At 57.2% G+C, this 21583-nt stretch overlaps 1 protein-coding gene across 9 annotated transcripts; it reads left to right on the top strand.

Annotated features, from left to right (window-relative positions):
- The first annotated feature begins 1029 nt into the window (after positions 1 to 1029).
- Positions 1030 to 18767, top strand: COL1A1 (collagen type I alpha 1 chain). 9 transcript variants are annotated; one of them, XM_043471158.1, is made up of 51 exons: positions 1030 to 1259; positions 2748 to 2942; positions 3104 to 3138; positions 3249 to 3284; positions 3374 to 3475; positions 4292 to 4360; positions 4578 to 4622; positions 4781 to 4834; positions 5029 to 5082; positions 5584 to 5637; positions 5755 to 5808; positions 6141 to 6194; positions 6282 to 6326; positions 6443 to 6496; positions 6612 to 6656; positions 6824 to 6877; positions 7129 to 7227; positions 7314 to 7358; positions 7456 to 7554; positions 7687 to 7740; positions 7907 to 8014; positions 8093 to 8146; positions 8411 to 8509; positions 8689 to 8742; positions 8829 to 8927; positions 9541 to 9594; positions 9786 to 9839; positions 9957 to 10010; positions 10109 to 10162; positions 10595 to 10639; positions 10732 to 10830; positions 11110 to 11217; positions 11788 to 11895; positions 12104 to 12157; positions 12367 to 12420; positions 12630 to 12737; positions 12824 to 12877; positions 12996 to 13049; positions 13189 to 13350; positions 13442 to 13549; positions 13695 to 13802; positions 13907 to 13960; positions 14055 to 14162; positions 14702 to 14755; positions 14874 to 14981; positions 15331 to 15384; positions 15666 to 15773; positions 15987 to 16269; positions 16378 to 16568; positions 16858 to 17100; positions 17215 to 18767. In XM_043471158.1, exons 1-51 carry the CDS (start codon positions 1157 to 1159, stop codon positions 17359 to 17361), a joined length of 4392 nt encoding a protein of 1463 aa, XP_043327093.1. In that variant the 5' UTR covers positions 1030 to 1156; the 3' UTR covers positions 17362 to 18767. The 9 variants fall into 9 exon arrangements, with proteins under 9 accessions (XP_043327093.1, XP_043327102.1, XP_043327112.1 ...); XM_043471167.1 differs by lacking the exons at positions 6824 to 6877; positions 7129 to 7227; XM_043471177.1 differs by lacking the exons at positions 12630 to 12737; positions 12824 to 12877.
- Positions 18768 to 21583: the final 2816 nt, after the last annotated feature.

Below are 21583 nucleotides of genomic sequence, written 5' to 3'. Positions count from 1 at the left end.
TCCAGAAGGAGCACCCTCTCTCTTGTCAAGTGCTCTCCAATACAGTTCTCTCCAGTTTGACGGTGCTGGGTAGAAGGGTGTCTAAACAGGCCATGGCCATGGCCGCAACAGACTCTAACACAAGACCCTTTTCTAAGTCACGAGTGACCACGGCCCTTCCGTGCAAACTTACTGCTCCTGGGGTGAAAAAATCCTAGCAATTTCCCACCACCACCCTGATGCCCCATCACTCAACACTAAAGCGTCCTTCTGGAGAGACCGCATACTCAAATTTTTCACTCAGTGCCTCAGCAGCCCCCCTCACCCCATCTCTTTCAATCCTGCTAGGGTTTAGGGGAGAGTATTTGAATCTATCCTGGAGCCTCAGGCATGGCAGAATTGACATCCTCAAAACAAAAACCCACCCTAAGGATCTGATTCTTAACGTCTATAAATGAATCTATGTTGTTCCCCAAATATTCCTACATTCCATACCCCAGCCACACCAGAAGACACCCCTAAACAGGCGCATCTTTTTAAATTCTCTGGTCCTCCCGCTTTAAAGTGGTCCCCAGCTGCCTCTCCATCCCCATCCCTGAGCTCTTGCTCTGGATATCAGGAGGGTGAACAAGGCATGGCGGGCAGGACCCTCTCCCAATCACCCAGAGTCCTTCCGTCTTTGAAAGCCTCCCTAACCAGCTCCACAATTCCAGTCCCCTCCCTGAGACTGGGGGGTCCTAGAAAGAAAGCCGAAGAGGCGCCCCTACCCACTATTTAGCCGACAGTATGTTGAGGACCTAGCCGCACCCCAGCGGCAGCATCTCTGGCCCAGACTGAACTGGGGGGCTGGGGAGGCAGAGCTGCGAAGGGGGGAGATGTGCGGTGGACTCCCTTTCCTTCCCTCCTCCTCCCCCTCTCGGTTCCGACTCCCAAATTGGGGGCCGGGCCAGGCAACTCTGATTGGCTGGGGGACGGGCAGCCGGCTCCCCCTCTCCCTGGGGCAGGGTTCCTCCCCGCTCTCCGTCAGGATGGTATAAAAGGGGCCCGGGCCGGTGGTCGGAGCAGACGGGAGTTTCTCCTCGGGGTCGGAGCAGGAGGCACGCGGAGTGAGGCCACGCATGAGCGGACGCTAACCCCCACCCCAGCCGCAAAGAGTCTACATGTCTAGGGTCTAGACATGTTCAGCTTTGTGGACCTCCGGCTCCTGCTCCTCTTAGCGGCCACCGCCCTCCTGACGCACGGCCAAGAGGAGGGCCAAGAAGAAGGCCAAGAAGAAGACAGTAAGTCCCAAACTTTTGGGAGTCTAGGGCTGCTTGCTATCCTGCCCTGCGCTCGGTCCCGGGGGTCTGCGACTTAAACTGAGACTCGGGATGCTCCGGAGGCTCAGGGATGGAAGGAAGATGGTGAGGGCTCTTCCTCGGTGCCCTCTCTGCGACGGGGTGTTGATGAAGGCCCCCCAGGAGTGAGCGGGGAGGATGCTGCACGGCACGAATTGGCGCAGGAGGAGTTCTGAGCGCTCACTGTGAAGTACAGCGGGAGAAATAGGGTCTGGGCACCGGTTTGGGGGAAAGTACGTCGAAGATGGGATGGAGGCGCCGAGTCGGGAATTTGGAGCCCAAGATGTAACAGTGATCAGGAAGGCTATGGGATGATTCATCAGGAAAGACTGTGTGCCCTCTCTGCGGGCTAGCAGTGTTCCTGGGGCCGCGGAGGTCTTGGACTGAGGGGGGAGGGGGCGCAGAGAGTGGGCGGGTTGAATGATGAGAAACTTTGGCGCGGACTTGGCCACGCAGGGTCTTTGCGCCCTCTGCTGATCTACACTGGCCAGTGCGCGTCCTTATCCAGCGCTTCCCCGCGCAGGAGCTGGAGCGGGAAGACTGGGATTGTTGCTGGGTGTGGACCCCACCTCTAGATCTGGAAAATAAAGCTGGAGATGGGATAGCCCCTGTCTCTAGAAGAAATAGCTAGTTTGGGGAAATTGCTTAGTGTTGCCCGCCACCTAGTGGCCGTCTGGGTAGACGATCTGCGGTGGGCGTGGCTAACTAACCACTTACTGTTGCGGACTTTCTGGTTCTTTGACTAAGTGACCCAGAGCACTGGCTGGCTTTGGGAAACGGGGGTTGTCCCTGCGCGAGGCCTTCTGAGATTTCTGGGCGCCGGAGGTTAGGGCGTACCCTATTTTTACCGTACATTTCAAGTCTCTGGGCGGGATCCCACGCCAATCAGCCCCACCCCATCCTCTTAGCCCCGCCCACTCCATCCCACCTGCCCCGGGAATGGGGCGGAATCTGGGTTGAACCTCCCATCTCTCCTCCCATTTTCCTCTGAGGTCTCCAACCAGGGTCACGCCCCAGAAGCCTGCCCTCGGGATGGGGCGCCTCTCTTCCTACTCCTCCATCCTCCACCCCCACCCCCACCCCTACCCAGTGGCCTTTTATTTCACTTGGCTTCAGCGCCAATGGGCTGAGGTTACAGTTGGAAGCGACCCCGGCCTAAAGCTTTGTTTAAATTCCTGAGAACTGGAAAGAGTTATAGCTGCCCTGGCCAGGCGCCTCGGCGCTGTCACTGGCTCTGATGAGGAGCAGATGAGCTTTTAAGGATTTGGGGAAAGGAAAAACAAAAGGACAAAAAATGGGAAGGCGGGAAATGGAAAATCTAAATGTGCCTCTTAGACCGAAGGGAAGGGACGGTGGGGTTGGTGTACCTGGAGCTCCGAGGTGGGGGACTCGCGCGCCGCTGACAGCCCCCGTCTCCCCGTCTTGCCCCAGTCCCACCAGTCACCTGCGTACAGAACGGCCTCAGGTACCATGACCGAGACGTGTGGAAACCCGTGCCCTGCCAGATCTGTGTCTGCGACAACGGCAACGTGCTGTGCGATGACGTGATCTGCGACGAACTTAAGGACTGTCCTAACGCCAAAGTCCCCACGGACGAATGCTGCCCCGTCTGCCCCGAAGGCCAGGGTATATAGCTCGGGGCCTGGGCCGGGACGGGCAGGGACCGGGCGGGGGCTGGGGGGTATAAGGGGGGACGCTCCTTAGCCCCTATCAGGGGAGGCCTCTTGTCTCTGGGAGCACCTGGAGCAAACCTTGCCTCTAAGTCACGTCTCTCCCCACCCCCCCAGAATCACCCACGGACCAAGAAACCACTGGAGTCGAGGTAATCCTCTGCCCCTTTGCCGTCGACTCTCGCCACACCCCGCCCCCCAGGACTCTTCACGATTCTTCTCTAACCCCGTTCCTTTTGTTTCTTCTCCTGCAACCCCATAGGGACCCAAAGGAGACACTGGCCCCCGAGGCCCAAGGGTAAGTGGCGCCCTCTCGCGGCTGTCGGGGGAGGGAAGTGGGCGTGGCTCCCGGCCAGCGCTCACCAGGCCTGCCCTCTCCCGCTGCAGGGACCCGCCGGCCCCCCTGGCCGAGATGGCATCCCTGGACAACCTGGACTTCCCGGACCCCCTGGACCCCCCGGACCTCCCGGACCCCCTGGCCTCGGAGGAGTAAGTGGAGAGTCGAGGCTTCTGTGGGAGGCCTTAGGAGCCAGCCCTGCCCCCCTGCCCCCCAACCCCCGACGGTGTTTTCGTTTGCTGGGTTTTGTTTTGGCAGATGGCATACTTTATATTGTGAAATAATTTCAAACTTATAGGGGAAAAAGGGAAGAAGAGTTGAAAGAATAATGCAAAGATCTTTCATATATCGTTCACAATTTGTCTGTCACATTTGCTTTATCAGTCTCTATGTATACATAAAATTATCGGGGATTTTTCTCTGAACTCTCTGAGAGTAATTTGCTGGTATTGTGTCCCTTTGCTCTCAAATACTTTAGTGTGTATTTTCTGAGAGCTAGAACATTCTCTTACATGAGCATTACATAATGATTACATTGCAGAAATTTGGTGTTGATGTGATAATATTATATAATATGCAATCCATATTCAAACTTCAATGTCCTCCGTAATATGCTTTACACCATCCCCCCCCCATTCAAGATCCAATCCAGGGTTATGAATTGCATTTAATTATCATGTCTCTCTAGTTTCCTTTCACCTGGAACGTTCCTCAGACTTTCCTTGTCTTTCATGACACTGAACTGTTTTGCAAAAGCCAGTTGTTTTGTAGACTGTCTCTTAAATTGGGTTTGTTGGATGTGTCTTCCTGATTAGATTCCAGTGATGCGTTTTGGGCAAGACTATGCCACAGGTCGTGTTGTTGTCCTGCATACAGAATGTGATATCATTGGGTCCCATTACTGGTGATATCTTCTGCCTTTCAACTCACTGCCCTGACCCTGTTTTCTCATGCACTCTCTCTTCTAGAACTTTGCTCCCCAGTTGTCTTATGGCTATGATGAGAAATCAACAGGAATTTCCGTGCCTGGTCCCATGGTGAGTCATCAGCAGACGATGTAGAGGACAGAAAAAGAGCAGACGGGCCAGTGAAGGCACATAGGGTGGCATAGATAACTTGGGAGGTCAAGATGACCTTTGGGACCTCAGAATCCAGAGAGAACATGAGGCAGCTGGGTGGTCTGAACAGGAACCATGGGAGATAAGCTTTACGACCAAGGCTTCACTATGGCCTTTCTTTCTTTTCCTTCCATAGGGTCCTTCTGGTCCTCGTGGTCTCCCTGGCCCCCCTGGCGCACCTGTGAGTATCCAGGATGTCTACACCCCTTTGGGCTTTGGGCTTTAGAGGGAGGATTGGCATGAGGGCAAGAAAAGTACTCAGAGATCTCTTAGTGAGATGGGGGACATGTTGTCAAGGACCTGCCCTTCTAACCCTACCCCTCTCTCCTTGGCCTCTAGGGTCCCCAAGGTTTCCAAGGCCCCCCTGGTGAGCCTGGCGAGCCCGGAGCCTCAGTAAGTGGCCCCTGATTTGTATTCTTTATGCAAATATACACCCCCTCTACAAATATATGGATTCTCCTATTGAAGGACCACCATCTGGGGTCTTTCTTACCTCCTTCTTCCAATCCTAGCCTTCCCCTTCTTTTCTGGTCATTCCCCTTCCTTATCCTGGTCATTCTAACATCTTCTCTTCCTGTCACCTCTAGGGTCCCATGGGTCCCCGTGGTCCCCCTGGCCCCCCTGGCAAGAACGGAGATGATGTAAGTAGCCCTAGTGAGGAGATACCATCTGACCCCCACCACCTCTCCATGGGTAGGCTCCTGTAATCTCTACCCTAGTGCCTCCACCACCTTTGGGAGTGACACCCAGAGAAAGAAGGACTTGTTCTCCCTGACATATGGGACTGCCCTTGAATAGGGAGCTTCCTGGGATGTTTCCCCATCTTCCTACCAGATATGGCTGTCCCTCCCCTCCCCTCAGTCACCTTAAGCAGTCCCCAACTCTATCCTTGATGTGAATTGCTTCCCTAGGTGTAACCTCAGGTTTTCACTCCATGTGGTGAGATTAAGATGCTGGTGACAGAAAGAGGCCTCTTTGGAAGGAGGCACAGTTCACCAAGCGAGTGTTTCACAGTACATTTAAACTGAGATAAGATTTTGGGTCCCGAAGCCTGACCCTCAGCAATCCCAAGAAGACCCAAGCCTTCCATACTTTTCCAACTCTGGGGGCCTGGGCATGATGGCCTTTTCTTTTTCTCTCAGGGTGAAGCTGGAAAGCCTGGTCGCCCTGGTGAGCGCGGGCCTCCTGGACCTCAGGTGAGCAGGATGGTGTGGCTGCCTCCAGGCTTTGCTGCACTGGGGCTTCATTTGGGAGCTGTGTCCACAGCGGAGTCTTCTAACGGCCGTGCCTTTGTCTCTCTCTTTTCTCTCTAGGGTGCTCGGGGATTGCCTGGAACAGCTGGCCTCCCTGGAATGAAGGGACACAGAGTGAGTCTCCTTTGTATCATCTAAGTTCCCAAAGTCCCAGTGTCATATTCTAGTCCTTTCCCCAAAGGATCCTGGCATGTGTCATGGTGGGTGGTAGCTCCATAAGAAGTTCCAAGGGACAGAGAGTAAATGTCCAAGAGAACTTCCCTTCGTTGGGAAAGAAATCCCAATAAAGGGAAGGAGGGAGATCTTGGGTCAGTTGGGGTTTCATCTAGCTCAAACACAGGGGGATAGATGTGATGACCTTCTGAGGCTCCTTCTCTGGGCTGGGCGGGTGTCAAGGTGGTCCACGGTCTCCACAGGGTCTCACTTGGCCCTCCCTCCTATCTTAGGGTTTCAGTGGTTTGGATGGTGCCAAGGGAGATGCTGGTCCTGCTGGCCCCAAGGTAAGATGCTGTGTGGTGGTCATGGTCCTTCACCTCCTCCACAGTCCCACCAAGAACAGATTCCTCACACCATTCTCTGCTCTGTAGGGTGAGCCTGGTAGCCCTGGTGAAAATGGAGCTCCTGGTCAGATGGTGAGTGTGTCCAGTTCTAGAAGGAAGAGAGGGAGCAGGGTGTAGGAGCAAGATGGGGGCTTGGGGAGAAGGGGGTGTCTCCCATCTCACTTGGCTTCTCTTGGTTTTGTTATCAGGGCCCCCGTGGTCTGCCTGGTGAGAGAGGTCGCCCTGGAGCCCCTGGCCCTGCTGTAAGTGCTCCTGGCCCTTTGGGGAACCCAGAGCTCTGGAAAGCGTTCCTTAGGAGCTAAAGGGACTGGCCAGTGCTCAGAGAATGTAACCGGGATTTCTCCCGCTCTTCTGCAGGGTGCTCGAGGAAATGATGGTGCTACTGGTGCTGCTGGTCCCCCTGTGAGTACAGCCTCTAGACCTCAGTGCCTGGGACTGGGGAGGCGTCTCAGCGTCAGCTCTTGTGGCTGACTTCAGGGCCAGGTCTCGACCCCAGGACCTCTTCTGTCCCAGGGTGTGACTTGCAGCTGCCATCTTCCTTCTTGCTAACATTGCCCTTTTATTCACAGGGTCCCACTGGCCCCGCTGGTCCTCCTGGTTTCCCTGGTGCTGTGGGTGCTAAGGTGAGACCCCTGCCCTCCAACGAGCAGAGCTCCCATGGGCCAAGGGGTGGGCATCTCTTTGCTCCCGAAACCTGAAGGACTCAGAATCAAGAGCGAAGCCTAGTCCCCAGCATCTTTGTCTTGGGGGGGTCTCTTCTCTGATCTTAGAGTCATGACTCTTGGTCTCCTGCCCTGGCCCTTCACCCCTTGCCATCTGGAGGTGAGGTTGGGGTCCCAGGGTGACTTCTGGCATATCCTTTCTTCCAATCCAGGGTGAAGCTGGTCCCCAAGGACCCCGAGGTTCTGAAGGTCCCCAGGGTGTACGTGGTGAGCCTGGCCCCCCTGGCCCTGCTGGTGCTGCTGGCCCTGCTGTAAGTATCACTTTCTCAGTGCTCCCAGGCTCCTCCCTAACTTAGAGTCCTTGCCTTTCACTCACCCACCTCCCTCTGTGTCACAGGGCAATCCTGGTGCTGATGGACAGCCTGGTGCTAAAGGTGCCAATGTAAGTATCCTGCAGGGTTCAGAGCCACCCCTGGTACCCACCTTCCACCCGCCCTGTGCCCTACACTCCTGGGCTCAACTTGTTCTGCCTCCCTCAGGGCGCTCCTGGTATTGCTGGTGCTCCTGGCTTCCCTGGTGCCCGAGGCCCCTCTGGACCCCAGGGCCCCAGCGGCCCCCCTGGTCCCAAGGGTAACAGCGTAAGTACCACTGTCTCTCTTCTGTCCCACCTCCTACGTTGGATCTGAGGCCCTTGTCTGGGAAGCATGATGGGCCAGGCCAGCTGAGCACTGTACCCATTCTCCACTCATCTGCTTCTCCCGCTTACTCAGGGTGAACCTGGTGCTCCTGGAAGCAAAGGAGACACTGGCGCCAAGGGAGAACCTGTAAGTCCTTTTGCAGCTCAGTCCATCTACCCCGGAAGCCCCTGGGGGGTGGTCCAGGGAGGAGAGGGAACCCCAGGTGCTGGAGACCCAGCCTCAAGCCAACTCTGGAACTGGCACCAGGACAACCCCTCACTGCAGGCTGCCCCCTTCTCTCTGCCCTCGCCAGGGTCCCACTGGTATTCAAGGCCCCCCTGGCCCCGCTGGGGAAGAAGGAAAGCGAGGAGCCCGAGGTGAACCCGGACCTGCCGGCCTGCCTGGACCCCCTGGCGAGCGTGTAAGTACCCCCTTCTTTACCCCCATGCTGACCCGGTGCCCACGTATCTGAGCTCACTGACCTCCTCTCCTCCCACAGGGTGGACCTGGTAGCCGTGGTTTCCCTGGTGCCGATGGTGTTGCTGGTCCCAAGGTAACCTCTCATCATGACTGGAAGGCTGACCCTGCCACTCCCTGGACATCACCTTCCTTTCCCGGATGTAGTCAGCCCCCTCCCACCCCCACCGTGCAGTTCATTAGTGCCCACACTGGGGCTGCCGACCTCGTCACACTCAGCTCAGCTTGACCTTCCCACCACCACCAGTGCCCCTCACGGCACCCACCCCCATGGCCCAGGAGGAGGAAGATGCCAGCCCAGACTTGAGGCCCTAATTGTTGCTGTGGCTTCCCCAACCAGGGTCCTGCTGGTGAACGCGGTTCTCCTGGCCCTGCTGGCCCCAAAGGTTCTCCTGGTGAAGCTGGTCGCCCCGGTGAAGCTGGTCTGCCTGGTGCCAAGGTGAGACTCCAGCGCTCTGCCCAGCTTGGCCCAGGACCCTGCCCATCCTATGTGGGCTCTGGAGCAGGACCACAGATCTGCCTTCTGGAATGTCCTCCACCCAGCCTACACCTTCCTCCTCCCCCTCTCCCACCACCTGTATCCTCCACTCCGCTCACACCTCTCTGCCTCCCCCGTAGGGTCTGACTGGAAGCCCTGGCAGCCCTGGTCCTGATGGCAAAACTGGCCCCCCTGTAAGTACCGCTCCTCCAGGCCCCTGCCAGCCTCCTGGCCTCTCACCCTCTGTCTTCACCTATGCTCACGTACCTTCCATCCCCAGGGTCCTGCTGGTCAAGATGGCCGCCCTGGACCCCCAGGCCCTCCCGGTGCCCGTGGTCAGGCTGGCGTGATGGGTTTCCCTGGACCTAAAGGTGCTGCTGTAAGTATTCAGGGAGGTGGGCTACAAGGACATACACACTTGGGGCGAGCGTGGGCGTGGGGGGAAGAGTCCAGGGTCTGGGTCCAGCCCTGTCACTGACTTGCTATGTGGCCTCGGGTCACTTACTGCCCCCCTCTGGGCCTCAGTTTCCCTAGTCCATGAAATGGGAGACCTCTCCTTGGCTTCACTACCATTGCTCTATCCCTGGAAATACGTATTGTTGCCTACCCCACCTCCCACTATCCCACATACACTTGGGGATAGGATGGGCCTTTTACATGATAGTCATCCCCAAATCTTGGTGAGTTCTTTGAGGCTCAAAAGGAGATTTCAGAGGAATGAAAGCCCTTTGCAGCTCAGGTCTCCAAAGGTATACAATGGAGAGAAGAAAGGGAAGAGGGTGAGAGAGGAGCCTAAGGGGCAGGTCGTCTGGGAGGAGAGGGCTCAGGGAGAGGCCAAAAGATGGAGCAGTCAAAGCCAGCAGAGGCCTTCCTCAGGGGCCAGAGCTGATAGAGGAAAAAGCTCCTTAAAAATTCCACTCAAAGTAAACAGGAGGGACCCAGGAGGCCTGGTTGCCCATTCAACTCCCTCAACCCTACCTGTCTTTCCCCAGGGAGAGCCTGGCAAAGCTGGAGAACGAGGTGTTCCCGGACCCCCTGGCGCTGTTGTAAGTATCTCCTTTGGGTCCCTGTCCCTTTCCTGCGCGTGTCCCATCCCTATATCCTGCAGAAGGGATACAGAGCCTCCAGCCCATCCCTCGGGCATCAGGACCCCCAGCTCCAGGCCCCTTACCCGTGCTGCCTTCCTCAGCTGCCCACCCACCTCACCGCCCTAACCCCTTTTCTACTCTCTCCCCAGGGTCCCGCTGGCAAAGATGGAGAAGCTGGAGCCCAGGGACCCCCAGGACCTGCTGTGAGTGTCCCTGACAGGGAGGCCTAGGGAGGGGGTTCTGTGGGGCAGGAAAGGGGAGACAGCCCCCTGCACCCTTCTCCTGGGCCTTCCCATGACCACAGCATCCCCTCCATGCAGGGCCCCGCTGGTGAGAGAGGTGAACAAGGCCCTGCTGGCTCCCCCGGATTCCAGGTGAGGTCTCACGCGGTCCGGGTATTGGGAGAGGGGTGTGAGGAGCACTTCTTCCAGATTCTAAGCCCATTCTTCCCTCCCCTATTTCCCACCTACAGGGTCTCCCTGGCCCTGCTGGTCCTCCTGGTGAAGCAGGCAAACCTGGTGAACAGGTAAGGTATACCAGCTGGCTGAAGAGATGGGGAGTGCAGGAAATACAGACAGTCCAGTCCTCCTAGCTAAGCACACAGCCATTGGCTAGAGGGATCAAGGTTAGACTTGAGGAAGGGCTTCCCATCATGAAGGGTGCCGCTCAGAGGGGAGCACAGAGCTACACCCCTGAATGCTAGGATCTGCAAGGAGCTGCCTGGCTGTGGGTCTGGATGACTTCTTTCTAGAGCTGCTGGAATACTCTGGCTTTCCCTCAACCTCAAGGTCAGGGAAGGTGACACATCCTGAGGACGGATAACCCCAGTTCAGTGCTCAGAAGGGGTTGGTCTCTAATCACAGACCCTAAGGGCTAGCTCCCAGGCGGGCGAGAATGTTTTCTAGTGGGGAGGGCCAAGGTGGGTTTTGCTCACTGTCTCTCCCTCCGTCCCCCTCAGGGTGTTCCTGGAGACCTTGGTGCCCCCGGCCCCTCTGGAGCAAGAGTAAGTAGAGCCTCTTCCCACATCACGGAGATGCCCTGCACTTGGGCCTGTTTCTGGAGCCACCACCACACACCCTTGTCCTTCCCTTCCAGGGCGAGAGAGGTTTCCCCGGTGAGCGTGGTGTGCAAGGACCTCCCGGTCCTGCAGGTCCCCGTGGGGCCAATGGTGCTCCTGGCAACGATGGTGCTAAGGTAAGGGCAGCACGGGGACCAGGTCTCACCCTTCCCGTGGTGGGGGCCGCCTGGCTGGGACCAGAGCCGGCTCGATGCTGGGGAGGGTTGGAGGGATAAGACCAGGGTAGGGTCCGTGTGCAGCCTGAAGTTCTGGGCTGTGAGCCCTTTCTCTTAGCTAGTGCCTGTCTTTGGCCTCAGGACCAAGCCTGGGAGGAATTAAGAGGAGGCTCAGAGTTGTGACCTAGACCTAGTTCTGAGATCCCAAGTCTCACTCCAGTCTTCCCCGTTGTCACATAGGGTGATGCTGGTGCTCCTGGAGCCCCCGGTAGCCAGGGTGCCCCTGGCCTTCAAGGAATGCCTGGTGAACGAGGTGCAGCTGGTCTTCCAGGCCCTAAGGGTGACAGAGTAAGTTGAACTCCCCCTCCCTTGAGCCGTGTGTAGTTCCCATCTCTCTCTGCTTTGAATCCCTCAGCATCTTTCTTTCTGCTCCCTGGGGTGTTTTCCTCTTCTTAATCCTCCTCCTTCTCTGGCCTCTTAACTATCATCTACCTGTAGTTCAGGCCCTTCCCGTCCCATGTGTTACCATGGCGACAAGCAGTAGTGGGTGCCTCCTAGAAAAGGGATCCCTTATTTGGGAGCTTCTTAACCTGAAGTGTTAGTTGCTCAGCTGTGTCTGACTCTTTCCAACCCCTAGACTGTAGCTCACCAGGTTCCTCTATCCATGGGATTTCCCAGGCAAGAATATTGGAGTGGGTTGCTGTTTCCTTCTCCAGGGGATCTTTCTGACCCAGGGATGGAACCCAGGTCTTTCCCTGGAATCCCCATACAGGCATCTTACCCCTGAAAGATCTTGTGTTCTTCGCTCTTGTGGGGCAGGGCAAACATAAGCTGGGGAGGGGTCCCAGACACAAGCAGGGTGCTGAAGGTCACCTCCTTGCCCCATGCCAGAAGTCTCATGCTTTCCTGTGTCTTTAGGGGGATGCTGGTCCCAAAGGTGCTGATGGTGCTCCTGGCAAAGATGGCGTCCGTGGTCTGACTGGTCCCATTGGTCCTCCTGGCCCCGCTGGTGCCCCTGGTGACAAGGTGAGATGGCTCCCTTCTCACCTTCTTCCCTAACACACAGCTTCCCTTGTGAGCCTGGGCACGGCTCTGCAGGGGAGTCAGCTCCTGCCACTCCAACCTGGCAACCAGTGGTGGTGGGACCAGGAGGGAGGAGGACTCTGCTGGGGTCATCTGGCAGGAGTATTCAGCGTGGCATCCTGATCCCGAGCTTCTTGTCCCTTCCTTTCAGGGTGAAACTGGTCCTAGCGGCCCAGCTGGTCCCACTGGAGCTCGTGGCGCCCCCGTAAGTACAGAAGACCTGATTAAGGCCCCGTACTTGGCCCTTCTCTCCATACTGCCCCCAGCCCTCTTTCTGTCTCTTCTCCACCTTAGCTCCCACTTGCTCTGGTCCCTGGGCAGTGCTCCTCAGGCCCTCCTCCCCACCCTCCTGTCCATCCCCACCTGCCTTCCCCCAAATCAGGGCCTTTCTCCATTTGCCTCCTTTTCTTCTAGGGTGACCGTGGTGAGCCTGGTCCCCCCGGCCCTGCTGGCTTCGCTGGCCCCCCTGTGAGTACCAAGATCCCGTTTATCTTCCATCCCCGACTAGGACCTGGGGCCTTGGGTGATTGAATGAGGACAGAGGCGTTGGCCGGGTTTAGAGGTGGTTTGTCTCCCATTGAAAGCGTCTTCCTGCCTGGAGTTCCGGGGCCCCCTAGGCTGACTTCCTGGGTGAGCACAGACCTCTCTTCCACTCACCACGCTCCCTCCTCCCCCAGGGTGCTGATGGCCAACCTGGTGCTAAAGGCGAACCTGGTGATGCTGGTGCTAAAGGTGATGCTGGTCCTCCCGGCCCTGCTGGACCTGCTGGACCCCCTGGCCCCATTGTGAGTATCTCACTGTTTAGGCGCAAGCTGCCAGCAGGCTGGACCCAGGATCGGCCCAGTCTTGATGCCTCTGTGTTCTCCTCCAGGGTAACGTTGGTGCTCCTGGACCCAAAGGTGCTCGTGGCAGCGCTGGTCCCCCTGTGAGTACCCACTCTGCCTCTCCGCTGAAGCTCCCCCCAGGCAGCGTTTGGAGGTGGGGCAGCTGGGCCAGGCGAGGGGCTGTTCTCCCTCTGATCACTTCTTTGTCCTCTTCTCCAGGGTGCTACTGGTTTCCCAGGTGCTGCTGGCCGAGTCGGTCCCCCTGGCCCCTCTGTAAGTGTGCATGGTGAAGACTCCACTGGTCTGGGAGGGTGTGGGACACCGGCTGTCAAGAGTGTGGTGGGCCTGACTGAGGCCTCAGGAATGCTCCAGAATCTGCTGGACTCTGACAGCCCCAATTCTCCCCGTCCAGGGAAATGCTGGACCCCCTGGCCCTCCTGGCCCTGCTGGCAAAGAAGGCAGTAAAGGCCCCCGTGGTGAGACTGGCCCCGCTGGGCGTCCCGGTGAAGTCGGTCCCCCTGGTCCCCCTGGCCCCGCTGGTGAGAAAGGAGCCCCTGGCGCTGACGGACCTGCTGTAAGTACCCCCTCCAGAGGGGTCCAGAGTGGGGGGCGTCTTCCCTGGCCACTGGGAGTCATCTCACTTCTGTCTGCCCCCCTCCCCGCAGGGCGCTCCTGGCACTCCTGGACCTCAGGGTATTGCTGGACAACGTGGTGTGGTTGGCCTGCCCGGTCAGAGAGGAGAAAGAGGCTTCCCCGGTCTTCCTGGCCCCTCTGTGAGTGCCCTCTCACCTTGGGGCAGGACCACTGCAGGACTTGGAGGATGCAGGATGGGGGTGGTAGGGTCAGCAAGGACAAATGTGGGGGACCATAGGACCCTCTCCCACCCCATCTCTGGCCTGACTCTCTCTTCTCCCTCAGGGTGAACCCGGCAAACAAGGTCCTTCTGGAGCAAGTGGTGAACGTGGCCCCCCTGGTCCCATGGGCCCCCCTGGATTGGCTGGACCCCCTGGCGAGTCTGGACGTGAGGTGCGTGGTTGCCAGCCCCATGCCAGTGCCCTCACTGTGGCCATTTGGGCCTCGGCCTGAGGCTCCCTTTCCTTGGCTGATGTTCACCTCCCCACCCCCCGCAGGGAGCACCTGGTGCCGAAGGATCCCCCGGACGAGATGGTTCTCCTGGCCCCAAGGTAAGACGGCTGCACCCAGGACCACAGCCCCACAGCCGCTCCCACTGGGCCTCTTCGGCTGGGGCTCACCGGATTTCCCTCCTTCTCCTCTCAGGGTGACCGTGGTGAGACCGGCCCTGCTGGACCTCCTGGTGCTCCTGGCGCTCCCGGTGCCCCCGGCCCTGTCGGACCTGCTGGCAAGAGCGGTGATCGTGGTGAGACTGTAAGTAGCTGGGCTTGGCTTGCTGCTTCTGCTCAGGCCAGGGGCTCTCCAGACCTGCCGGGGGATCTGCAGGTGGACACTTGACTTCACCTCGGCAGGGGAAGAGGGGAGGACTTGCAAGATGTCTGGCCCTTGGCCTCCCTGGAAAAATGGAGCCATAGGAGTTTGGGTTTTTTGAACCTGAACCCCCCACCATTCTCTTTGCTTGGCTCTGCCGTAAACTTTTCTCTGCTCCAAACTTAGTTTGGAATGTTTATTTAGAAAAAAAAAAAAATGTGAGCCACAGCTCAGCCTCAAGGCCCCTCCCCATCCCGTAGCCTGTTTCCCCCAAGGAAGGGGGTTTGTTCCCAGGTGCTCGCCCCAGCTTACACAAAGCCTAAATCTGCTTGAAGATTCACCTGGGGTCAGGAGGGATAGATATGGTAGGAACAGATGTGAAGGGATTTGACCAAGGGGAGGTCTCACCTGCAGCTCAGGCTGTTCCAGCCCTGAGCCGGGCTCCTCCGACCGAGATCTAATGTTCTCTCTGCTCTCCCTAGGGTCCTGCTGGTCCTGCTGGTCCCATTGGCCCCGTTGGTGCCCGTGGCCCCGCTGTAAGTGCCCTGCTCTGGCCCTCACATCATCCTCAGAACCCTTGTCCAGGTGGGGACTGCACCCTGCTCAGTGCTAACAAAACTTTCACCTGACGGCCTGTCCTCATCTCTCTTCTAGGGACCCCAAGGCCCCCGTGGTGACAAGGGTGAAACAGGCGAACAGGGCGACAGAGGCATTAAGGGTCACCGTGGCTTCTCTGGTCTCCAGGGTCCCCCTGGCCCTCCCGTGAGTATGCCCAGCACCACCCCCCACCCCCCAGCCCCTAGCTGACATTGCGTCTTCTTTCATCATCTCCCCAAGCCTTGCTGTGTGATGGAAAGGACACTTTACCTTAGTTTCCCTTTTTGGACAGTCCTTCTCCTCGCTAGTGGGGACTGGGGTCTGAAGATCAGTGGGCATTTCCAGGTAGCTTCTAGGAGGGTGAAGAGTGCACAAAGAGGGATCGTGGGAGGGGTCTCAGCCTATGGACGCCCTGGGGCTAGACTTCCAGAATGACTCAGTTGGTGGCAGTGGGATGTTGCTGGCCGCATCTGACCTACACTTGGCCTGAGCTGCCTTCCCGTCTCTCCTGCAGGGCTCTCCTGGTGAGCAAGGTCCTTCCGGAGCCTCTGGTCCTGCTGGTCCCCGCGTGAGTCATCTTCTGTTTGTCTGCTCTTCCTGGGTCCTTTATCTCTCTGGAGAAGGGTTTGGAGCAGGGGATGAAAGAGAGGAATGGGGTCTGTGGACAACCTTATGCGGCCTTTGGCCTCTCCCTCCCCACTCCTTCCTCCCACAAACGTTCCGTGGGAATAAGCCGTAATAAGGCTGGGGAGTCTGAACTAAACAAAGTGGGAGATGGGCTTCTCTACCAGAGCTGGGGTGGGCCCCTGCTTTCCGGAAGGCTTTCTCCAACCAGCTTCCTCCCTGCAGGGTCCCCCTGGCTCTGCTGGTACTCCTGGCAAAGATGGACTCAATGGTCTCCCAGGCCCCATCGGTCCCCCTGGGCCTCGAGGTCGCACTGGTGATGCTGGTCCTGCTGTAAGTTCCCCAACCCTGTCTGCCCATGGCCCCCCAGCCCTGAAAGCACCAAGCCCCAGTAATCACCGCTCTCCTCCCCCTCTGCCCATGGCCCCCCAGCCCTGAAAGCACCAAGCCCCAGTAATCACCGCTCTCCTCCCCCTCTGCCCATGGCCCCCCAGCCCTGAAAGCACTGAGCCCCAGTAATCACTGCTCTCCTCCCTCTCTGCACAGGGTCCTCCCGGCCCTCCTGGACCCCCTGGTCCCCCTGGTCCTCCCAGCGGCGGCTACGACTTAAGCTTCCTGCCCCAGCCACCTCAAGAGAAGGCTCACGATGGTGGCCGCTACTACCGGGCTGATGATGCCAATGTGGTCCGTGACCGTGACCTCGAGGTGGACACCACCCTCAAGAGCCTGAGCCAGCAGATCGAGAACATCCGGAGCCCTGAAGGCAGCCGCAAGAACCCCGCCCGCACCTGCCGTGACCTCAAGATGTGCCACTCTGACTGGAAGAGCGGTGAGGGCCGGCCCAGCTGTGCCTCCCGCTCCTGCCGTGATGGGGCTGAGCCCTGAGGGGCCGTCATCCCATACATCCCCTGATGCCATCTTACCTTGCCCCACCCAGGAGAATACTGGATTGACCCCAACCAAGGCTGCAACCTGGATGCCATTAAGGTCTTCTGCAACATGGAGACTGGTGAGACCTGTGTGTACCCCACTCAGCCCAGCGTGGCCCAGAAGAACTGGTACATCAGCAAGAACCCCAAGGACAAGAGGCACGTCTGGTACGGCGAGAGCATGACCGGCGGATTCCAGGTGCGTGAGCAGGACCTTGTAGCCAGTCTTAAGAGAGATGGGTTAGCCCAGGACTCAGAAGGGCCTGAGGGTAGGTCCTGGGTGGACCAGACCTCTGCTGAGTGTGATGGGCTGGGAGACAGAAGACTGGGGACCTTGATACTGGCTCAGACATAGGATGCCTGGGGGGCAGGGGATGCCACCTCTGGAAGTGGGGTTCTCTGGGATGCCCTCAGAGGAGTCCAGGGAGGGAGGCCAGGACTGGGGGCTCAAACACAGCCATTCACTCCTCGCTCTGCCACCCCCACAGTTCGAGTACGGCGGCCAGGGCTCCGATCCTGCCGATGTGGCCATCCAGCTGACTTTCCTGCGCCTGATGTCCACCGAGGCCTCCCAGAACATCACCTACCACTGCAAGAACAGCGTGGCCTACATGGACCAGCAGACTGGCAACCTCAAGAAGGCCCTGCTCCTCCAGGGCTCCAACGAGATCGAGATCCGGGCCGAGGGCAACAGCCGCTTCACCTACAGCGTCACCTACGACGGCTGCACGGTGAGTCCAGCGGGGCCCCTGTGCTGGTCTTTGGCTTTCTCGGCAGGCCCAGTCCCCCAGCCCCTCACTGCCACGTGGTGACACCCCTCTCCCATTGTCTCCCCTTCACCCCAGAGTCACACCGGAGCCTGGGGCAAGACAGTGATCGAATACAAAACCACCAAGACCTCCCGCTTGCCCATCATCGATGTGGCCCCCTTGGACGTTGGCGCCCCAGACCAGGAATTCGGCTTCGACGTTGGCCCTGTCTGCTTCCTGTAAACTCCTTCCACCCCAACCTGGCTCCCTCCCACCCAACCCACTTGCCCCTGACTCTGGAAACAGACAAACAACCCAAACCGAAACCCCCAAAAAGCCAAAAAATGGGAGACAATTTCACATGGACTTTGGAAAATATTTTTTTCCTTTGCATTCATCTCTCAAACTTAGTTTTTATCTTTGACCAACTGGACATGACCAAAAACCAAAAGTGCATTCAACCTTACCAAAAAAAAAAAAGAATAAATAAATAACTTTTTAAAAAAAGGAAGCTTGGTCCACTTGCTTGAAGACCCACGTGGGGGTAAGTCCTTTTCTGCCCGTTGGGCTTATGACACCCCAGCACTGCCCTTTCTGCTCCTTTCTCCATGCCTTCTTAGGGCCTCCCCACCACTGCTCCCCAAATCTAAGTCTCCCCAAAAGACACAGGAAACAAAGCATTGTCTGCCCAGCAACCAAAGGCAATGCTGAAACACCCAAGTGGCCCCCACACTCCCAGCCCACTCCCTTCACCCAGAACCCCCAAACCCTGGGGGACCTGGAGTCCTCAGACTGCCAAAGAAGCTTTACCATCTGACAACCCTGTGGCCCCGGCAACATTCCCTCTTTGTTTTTTGAGGGGAGCACGCCAGGGGGACCACTGGCCTTTCAACACCGGGTTTGGAGGAAAGTCAGGAGGGGCCAAGACAGAGCAGAAACATCGGATTTGGGAAACGTGACATTCCCCCCGCCCGTGCAACCTGGCTGGGTGGGAGAGACTGCTCTGTTCCTTGTGTAATTGTATTGCTGAAAGACTACCTCGTTCTTGTCTTTGTCACCGAGGCAACTGCGTGGGGGCGGGATGGGCGCAGGGTGGAAGGGGGTCCTCATTTTATATCAAAGGTGCTACATCTCTGTGATGGGGTGGGGTGGGGAGGGAATCACTGGTGCTATGGAAGTGGAAACACACCCCCCCCTCAGGCCAGCAAATGTTCCTTTTTGTTCAAAGTCTTTTATTATTCTTTGTTTTTTTTTTTTTCCTTGTGGATGGGGACTCATGTGAATTTTCTAAAGGTGCTATTTAATGTGGGAGAGAGTGCGGCCTCAGCGTCACTCACTCTCCGCCCTCTTCATCCCTCTGGGCGCCTCTCACCTCCTCAGGCCGCTTGCCTCTCTCTCCCCACCTTTCCCTCCTCTGAAACCCTCTCCCCCTCTTGAGCTGCATCCCATTCTCATGGCCTCTGTCTCAGTCTGTCCTGCATCCTCTCTCACTGGGTTTCAGAGCACAATTTCCCAAAGCACAAAGCAGTTTTTCCCCCTAGGGGTGGGAGGAAGCAAGAGACTCTGTACCTATTTTGTATGTGTATAATAATTTGAGATGTTTTTAATTATTTTGATTGCTGGAATAAAGCATGTGGAAATGACCCAAACCTATCTGCAGTGGCCTCCTGATTTCCTTCCTAGGAGTTGGTGGAGGGGAGACCCAGGGGCGGGCGGGGAGGGAGGTGGGCCTCCTTCGTGTCTGCCCCTTCCCTGCCCCTCCTCCTCTAGCACCCTAGAAAGCCCCTCTCCCTCCCTCTTGACTTTCCTAGGCCTATACCCTTTCTGTTTTATCCTGCCGTCTTCCTTGTGTGTCTCCCATACCCTCTTGTCCCTTCCAATGCCAGACAAGCAACCCTTTTGTGCAGACACACACACACACACACACACACACACACACTTCCATGCAGCCCTGCTCTGACCAAACCTCAGGCCCATGCCCACGCTCATCAGTGTCATTAACTCTTTCTGCCCCCTTCCATTGGTGGGGGCATCCTGCAGGGTTGGGGTCTTTGGTAGCACTTTCTCAGCAGGGGTTGGGCACTGGGAGGCCCATGGTTGAGGGAGGGAGGTGGGGCAGAGAGGAGAAACTGGGAGTCTCCCTGGGCAAACGCAGAGAGTCATCTGGCCTCTTCTCCCTTCTTGCTCTCTCTGAGCTCCTCCAAGGGAGCATCCCGCAGTACTGAATGTGAAGGGGTTGTTGAGGCTGCCCTGAGGGCCAGAGGACACCTAAAGGAAGGAGTGCCTCCTGCTCCTTCTTCTGGGTTCCCCGGGAGGAAAGGGGAGAACCCTGGGCCTTGGAGAGCTGCAGCCCAGGTCCTTTCCCAGAGCTACCAGAAGGCAATAGGCCTTCCTGACCAGCTGGGCATGTCCTAGATCTCTCTTAGTCTTCTAAGTCCCCAGAACTTGGCCCCTGGCCTGGGAAGTTCACTTTGACCAGCTCCTGCCTCCTGCTCGTTCTTTCTCACTTTTAAAAATTCTTGCTTCCTCTTCCACCTTCTTCTCCCCACCTTCCCCTTTCCTCACCCTCTGCCTGCCCCTCCTGCTGGCCTGAGAGCCCGAGGCCCCCACCGGGAAGGTGACTGGCCAGATTCCCCAATCTCAGGGAAGAGGGACAGCAGTGTGCAGTCTGTGGGGACACAGCAGATCCAGGGAGTCAGAGCTCTGACGCAGACCAGGCCCCCAGAGACCTAGAGATGGGGAGATGTTGACAGCGACCCTGTCCCGCAAACCCCCCTACCCCTGCCCCCTGCAAGGTCTTAGGGCATAAACCTTTGGGCAGGAAAGGCCCGCATCCCTCCTTCAGGTCCACAGAGAGGTGGACAAGTCCTTAGAGTCCATTGTCTGCCTTGGCTGTCATTAAATAGTCATGGCGGTTAACTATGGCCTTTAATAATTCATCATTAGCACTTCTCTCACCTTCAGGGTAGTGGAGTACTAGAATTAGCTTAAAGAGGACAAAAGATTGTGGCTTTGAACAAAGGTTTATTCAATATGCAAATTATCTCAAGTTACCCGATGATCCTCTGATCAATCCAGTGAATGATTAGTGATGCAGACCCGACACCAGCCTCAGCAACCCATCCACCTGGACCTCCTGCTCCTTGGCGCCCTTGGCCATCTTGGTCCCATCTCCATCTGCCCCCACAGGGGATCCAGAATCTACCCAAGCCTGGCATCCAAGGCTTTACCTGATCATTACCCACCTGTTCCTTCTCACTGTCTCCTCCCCTGCTTGTGTGACACTTGTCACACCAGCAATTGCACCACGCTTCTTAACTTCTAGATCTTTCTTATATTTCAAATGTCTCATTGTCCCCTCATTCTCCTGCCCAACTCAAGCTGAGTTTGACTGGAGCTTCCAAAGCTCTCCATGTCTGCGGAATTCAGCTCAGCCTCAAACCAGACTTGCTGCCGCTGTCATGCTGTCATGTTCTAACCCTGTTATTCTCTCCAGGTCAAGGGGAGCTGGCCAAGGCAGGCTGGAGGCCAGGTACTGCAATGCTGGGTGCAGGTCAGGGCCTAGATGCCGGGGAGACTAAAGAAAGAGAAGGTGAGCTCTAGAGGCGGCCTTTTTAGGAGAGCGTGTGGCGTGTGAGCATCACTGCCAATAAGAGTGAGCAAGTGTGAGAGGAAGAGCACATACAGATCCACATGCAAGCAACTAGCAATGAGAGGTTCTGGGCCTGGGCTTGCTGCAATGAGAAACATGTTCTCTGTCTACCAATGTGGTAGCCGCTAGCCGCTGTGGCTGTGGAGCGCTTGACCTGAGGACATGCTGCCAAAGGACTCCTTTTTCATTTTATTGTGATTAACTTTAATAGCTACCTATGGCTGGTGGCTACTGAGCTGAGCAACACAGTTCTACACAAAGCGGGGGGACTATGCCTCTCACTACACGTGCGCGGATCTACACGTGGGCACGTGTGTGTGCTTGCAATGTGCACATGCATGCATGAGGGCATGAGTGAGGGCATGCGAGGTGACACCCTCGCTGGTCAGGGCTGTGATGGTGACAGAGCCCCGCTGTGCAGTCCTGCCGGTGTCACGTGCGTTGGAGCCAGACTGTGGTTCCAGTGTGCACGCGGACAGGCGGGGAGGGGGACAAAGGGGCCATTGTACTACATTCCAAATTCAAGCCCTCCTCGCTGCTGACATCACAGCTGCCTAAATACAGCTGTCCAGAGCTGCTCCCCGAGACCTGCTGCCCGCACGCGTGGAGGCACCGCAGCCCTTTCCGCCTGCTGCTCCATGGACTCACTTTTGCTTTTCGGTGAGGGAATGGGTCATGTTCCTGCAACTGATTTTTCAATCAAATCTAGACTGAAGATTCTAGAAAGAGAGGAGGCTACCTTTGGATTTTTCACTTTTTGCTTTCTCTCAGAATCCTTGGACCTTTTCGTGGCTCGAACCCATCTCCTGGCAG

This window comes from Cervus canadensis, chromosome 1 (assembly GCF_019320065.1).
Source record: "Cervus canadensis isolate Bull #8, Minnesota chromosome 1, ASM1932006v1, whole genome shotgun sequence".
NCBI lineage: Eukaryota > Metazoa > Chordata > Mammalia > Artiodactyla > Cervidae > Cervus > Cervus canadensis.
The sequence above is the reverse complement of the archived record's forward strand: the minus strand, read 5'-3'. Positions and strand labels throughout refer to the sequence as shown.